The sequence below is a fragment of the Benincasa hispida genome, chromosome 11, assembly GCF_027475165.1.
Source record: "Benincasa hispida cultivar pf3 chromosome 11, pf3_genome.v1.1, whole genome shotgun sequence".
In the NCBI taxonomy this organism is placed as follows: domain Eukaryota; kingdom Viridiplantae; phylum Streptophyta; class Magnoliopsida; order Cucurbitales; family Cucurbitaceae; genus Benincasa; species Benincasa hispida.
In genome coordinates, this window is record NC_143488.1 from 48139217 (window position 1) to 48143466 (window position 4250).

General features: G+C 43.4%; 1 protein-coding gene across 1 annotated transcript; it reads right to left on the reverse strand.

Annotated features, from left to right (window-relative positions):
• Positions 1 to 1093: 1093 nt before the first annotated feature.
• On the reverse strand, positions 1094 to 1851 carry LOC150032696 (uncharacterized). Its single transcript, XM_090306990.1, has 2 exons — positions 1398 to 1851; positions 1094 to 1308 (listed from the first exon to the last, which is right to left on the reverse strand). Exons 1-2 carry the CDS (start codon positions 1849 to 1851, stop codon positions 1094 to 1096), a joined length of 669 nt encoding a protein of 222 aa, XP_090163116.1.
• Between the last annotated feature and the right edge of the window lie 2399 nt (positions 1852 to 4250).

A 4250-nucleotide genomic window follows, 5' to 3' on the forward strand; every position in this document is an offset into this window, starting at 1 on the left:
CCCATTTACGTGTAAACTTATTCCCCGTATGTCTTGTCGTGATAATTGGTCTTCTTACGGTGAACACTAGATCAACGACTTGAAACGACCAAGGCTCTAAAGCTTTAGAAATTCGTGCCTGGTAACATTCCAACGCTTGTTGAGCTTCCAACTATTTTTCATCCAGTGCTTCCAACTCTTGGAGCCAAAGTTTAGTGTTGTCCTTTGTAGTTAGCCCTTCTTGCACCGCCATTCTTTGTGATGGAATTTCTCTTTCCAAAGGAAGGACAACTTCTACTCCATAAACGAGAGAGTACGGGGTGACTCCTGTAGGGGTACGGTGAATGGTGCGATAAGCCTACAACGCTTCACCGATCTTCTCCTGCCAATCTCTCTTCGACTTGGAAACAATTTTCTTCAGCAGGTTGCACAATGTCTTGTTAAATGCCTCGGGTAACCCATTTGCGGTAGTGTTATATATGGATCACTTGTACTGCTTGAATTTGAATTTTTCACACAACCTGTCCATCAAACTGTTGGAGGATTGTCTTCCGGTGTCTGTCACGATCCGATGAGGAATACCGTACCGATAAATTATTTGAATGCGGATAAAATCCACCACGTTTCCTTTCTTAGCTTCCCTTAGAGTGACAGCCTCAACCCATCTTGAGAAGTAGTCAGTGGCTGCGAGGATGTAGGTGTGCTCTGCTGACGACTTGAGCTGACCAGATCAAGCCCCCATGCTTTGAAAGGCCACGAGGTTATGGTCGGATGTAGAGGCTAGAGGCTCGAGCGGTTGATGAATGAAATTTGCGTGATATTGACAGGCTTCACTTTTCTTTGCATAATACATTGAGTCCTGGATCATTCCCGGCATTTTCAGCTGGAATTGTAGCTTTGGTTCAGCTTGATGTGCACCACATACGCCTGAGCATGCTTCCTCCAAAGCCTTCGCTGAATCTTCTTTACTGAGGCATTGAAGAAAAAGTTCTTCAAGGGATCGACAGTATAGGACCCCTGTAAATGAAATGCGCGGCCCTCCTACGAACCTCAGTTTTACAGCGGGGGTCATCTGGGGCCTTCCATGCTCAAGGTAATCTATGATGGGTTGCCGTTATTCTTTCTCGTCGGTTAGGTAGACTGATATCGCGTTCGTTTCCCCATATGCATTCCCAACCGGAGGTACAACCCATCTCCGCCAAAGTGATATATTAAGGGGCACATTATCTAGGTCCGTTAAGGCAGTGGCTAGGTTTGCTAAGGCATCTTCTTTCTCGTTCTCCGTCCTCGGGACATGTTCCAACCCACGTTTTCGAACTTCTCCATCAACTAGCAAGCGTAAGTGAAGTAGGGTTTCAAGTCGTCATGTTTCACTTCATACTGGCATAAGAGTTGATTGATTATCAACTTTAAGTCACCAAAGATTTCTATACAAGCTACTCCAATCTCTAAGGCCATTTGGAGACCAATTATCAAGGCTTGGTATTCAGCGATGTTGTTTGAGCATAACTCTGCAAGTGCAAAGCTATAAGGTAGCATGTGCTTTTCTGGCGAAATGAGAATGATACCTGCCCCTGCACCACTTTTCCGTGCCGTATCGTCAAAGAATATGACCCACAGCCTTGAGGTTTCTATGAAGAGAACTTCGTCATTGGGCAAGTCTTCACTTAACTCCCAATCCGATGGAACTGGGTGATCTTCCAGGAAGTCAGTAAATGCCTTCCCTTTAACTGCCATTTGCGGTACATAAATAATGTCGTACTGTTGAAGCATGATTGTCCATTTGGCTAAACGTACCGAGATGATCGGCATGGAAAGAACGTACTTGATGGGATCGACTTTTGCAATTAAGTGGACTGTGAAGGCCTGCATGTAGTGCCTCAATTTATCTATGGCGAAGAAGAGCGCAAGACACGTCTTCTCTATAGGGAAATAATTGCTCTCGTTTCCATTCAGGGTCCCACTCAAGAATAGAGAGCGCGTTCTTTTCTTTTTTTCTCTTTCTTATGCCAATAGTGCCCTAGTGATCTCTCTTGCACTACAATGTACAGTATCAACGGCTTGCCTGCTACTGGGGCTCCTAAGACAGGAGAGCTGATCAGGTACATCTTTATGCTATCGAAAGCATTTTGGCAGGCCTCATCCCATTCAAATTTCTCTAGTAGATTCCTACCAAGTTAGAAAGGGTTGACACCGCCCTACCAAGTTAGAAATAAACCTCCAGATGTAAGCCAGACGTCCCTGCAAACTTCTCAACTCATGTAGATTCCTTGGCCTTGGCATCTTCTGGATGGCATCGATCTTGGATTGGTTTATCTCTATACCTCAATGTCGCACAATGAAGCCCAGAAACTTTCCTGAAGTTACGCCAAACGCACATTTGAGGGGGGTTCATCTTCAACTGGTACTTTTGCAGGCGATCAAACACGGTTCTTTGATCTTTCAAATGGTCATGTCGTCGCTTGGTCTTTACCACGAGATCTTTCAAATTCTCATTTCCTTCATTCGACGGAGTCAACCTTCAAAAGACTGAGCGTCGAGTAGCTCTAGGAATAGTATGTGGGCTTCCCCTTTCTGCTTCTGCCATGCTTAATCTTTCGAAGACCAAGACGCGTGCGATAGATGGTCTAATACGATCTAAGGCTGAAGCTCTTATCGACTGGGTGGCTAACGACCATGTGATACTTGCAATAGTTGAGATCATCCACTTTGTCGGCTTGTTCCAGTCGTTTACATTCTGGTAGCTGGATAAGGTGGTTCTCTAGTAGTTGCTCAAGCATATCTGCAACGTCAGAGTCGGGAAACGGGTAGACTTTTTCCTATCGCTCATTCAGGGTTAGGCGACATCTTTCGCCTCCTTTGTCTTTCTTTTCTATATTCTTCTCTTTCTCTTTCGAGGAGAACTTTAACGTGGTTGTATTAACGACCATTGATTCCTTTGTGGCACCTTTCACAATTTTTTCGACGCCCTTCACCTCCTTATGGTCTTTCTTCGGTTCGTGGCTCCGGAAGTCTCTTGTTCCTCTGTTGGCGATGCTTAGTTCCATGTCGTAGTGCGGGTCGTCAATTCTTCAAATGTATGAGGCTTTATTCCTTGCAGGATATAGAGAAGTTCTCAGTGCATACCCTGCATGCACATTTCTACAACAGATATTCGGTGAGTCGAGCTTTGCAATCCAGACTCAGAGCTCTCCATCGGTTGATATAGTCGACGATCGGCTCCCCTTTTCGTTATTTGACATTTGTCAGCTCCATCATGCTGACAGTGCTCCTAGGTTGTAGAAGCGATTCAAGAATTCTCTTTCAAGTTGCTCCCAGCTGTTAATCACCTCAGGCTCTAAGTCTGTGTACCAGTCAAAAAAGTGTTTCCTTTGAGGGTTCTGATGAACGGCAACAACTGCTAAGAGACTAAGGATTTCTCTTAAAGAAAGTGCCCACCTTTGGCACTAAAGGTTAGGTCACATTAATCTCAATAAGATAGAGAGATTGGTGAAAAATGGACTATTAAATAGTTTAGAAGAAAATTCTTTACTCAAATGTGAGTTATGCCTCGAAGGCAAGATGACAAAATGACCTTGTTCACACAAAGCTTTCGAAGAAACGTATTTCGTGGAGTTGAACTTGAGTTGGTGTTGATGTTGAAGTTTATTTGATGCAATGTGTTTCGATCTCTAATACTTGATCCTCTGATTCTCTCTCAGTTGGGTGAATGTGCTTGACTTGAAGAAGAAAAGCATGAATGTTCTTGAAGTAGAAGTCTTAGAAGCTTGAAGCAGAAGTCTTGGAAGAGTCTTTGTATCTTTAAGGGTCTTCTGTCTTATAAGAGTGTAGCTTCAAGAGTCTTAGGAGTCTTTTGCTTGTTGATGAATTCTCTCCGGGCTCTCTGAATGTAGGAAATGTTGCTCCTATAAATGAAGAGCACTTCTCTATTGATAGAGTTCTCAGGTGGGCTTCGTAGGCTTGGGCTTGGTTAGTCAATGGGCCTGGACTTTGGGCCCAATTAATTAGTTTTGGGCTTGATTTGAAATTTGGGTCCAAGTCAGCTTTTTTTGTAGTTTGGACTTTAAACCCAAATAATAATATCAAATTGGGCCAATTTAATCTCATCTGATTCAACTACGTGGCGTCATCGAAATTTGTCCTCAATTCAATTTGGGACATATGTCAACTTCTAATTGAACCCAAATTTAATGATTTAGAAATTCGACATTAATTTAGTAAACGACATGGTAACTTGTGATTGGTCCAAAATTTTATCCTTCAACAGACCT

Bases quoted from the DNA above. Each gene is read 5' to 3' on its own strand.
- LOC150032696 (XM_090306990.1), bottom strand. From the start codon at position 1,851: ATGCAGGCCTTCACAGTCCACTTAATTGCAAAAGTCGATCCCATCAAG. The intron at 1,309-1,397 runs GTGACTTAAAGT...TACGCTTGCTAG, and splicing joins AGCTTGTATAGAAATCTTTG to TTGATGGAGAAGTTCGAAAA.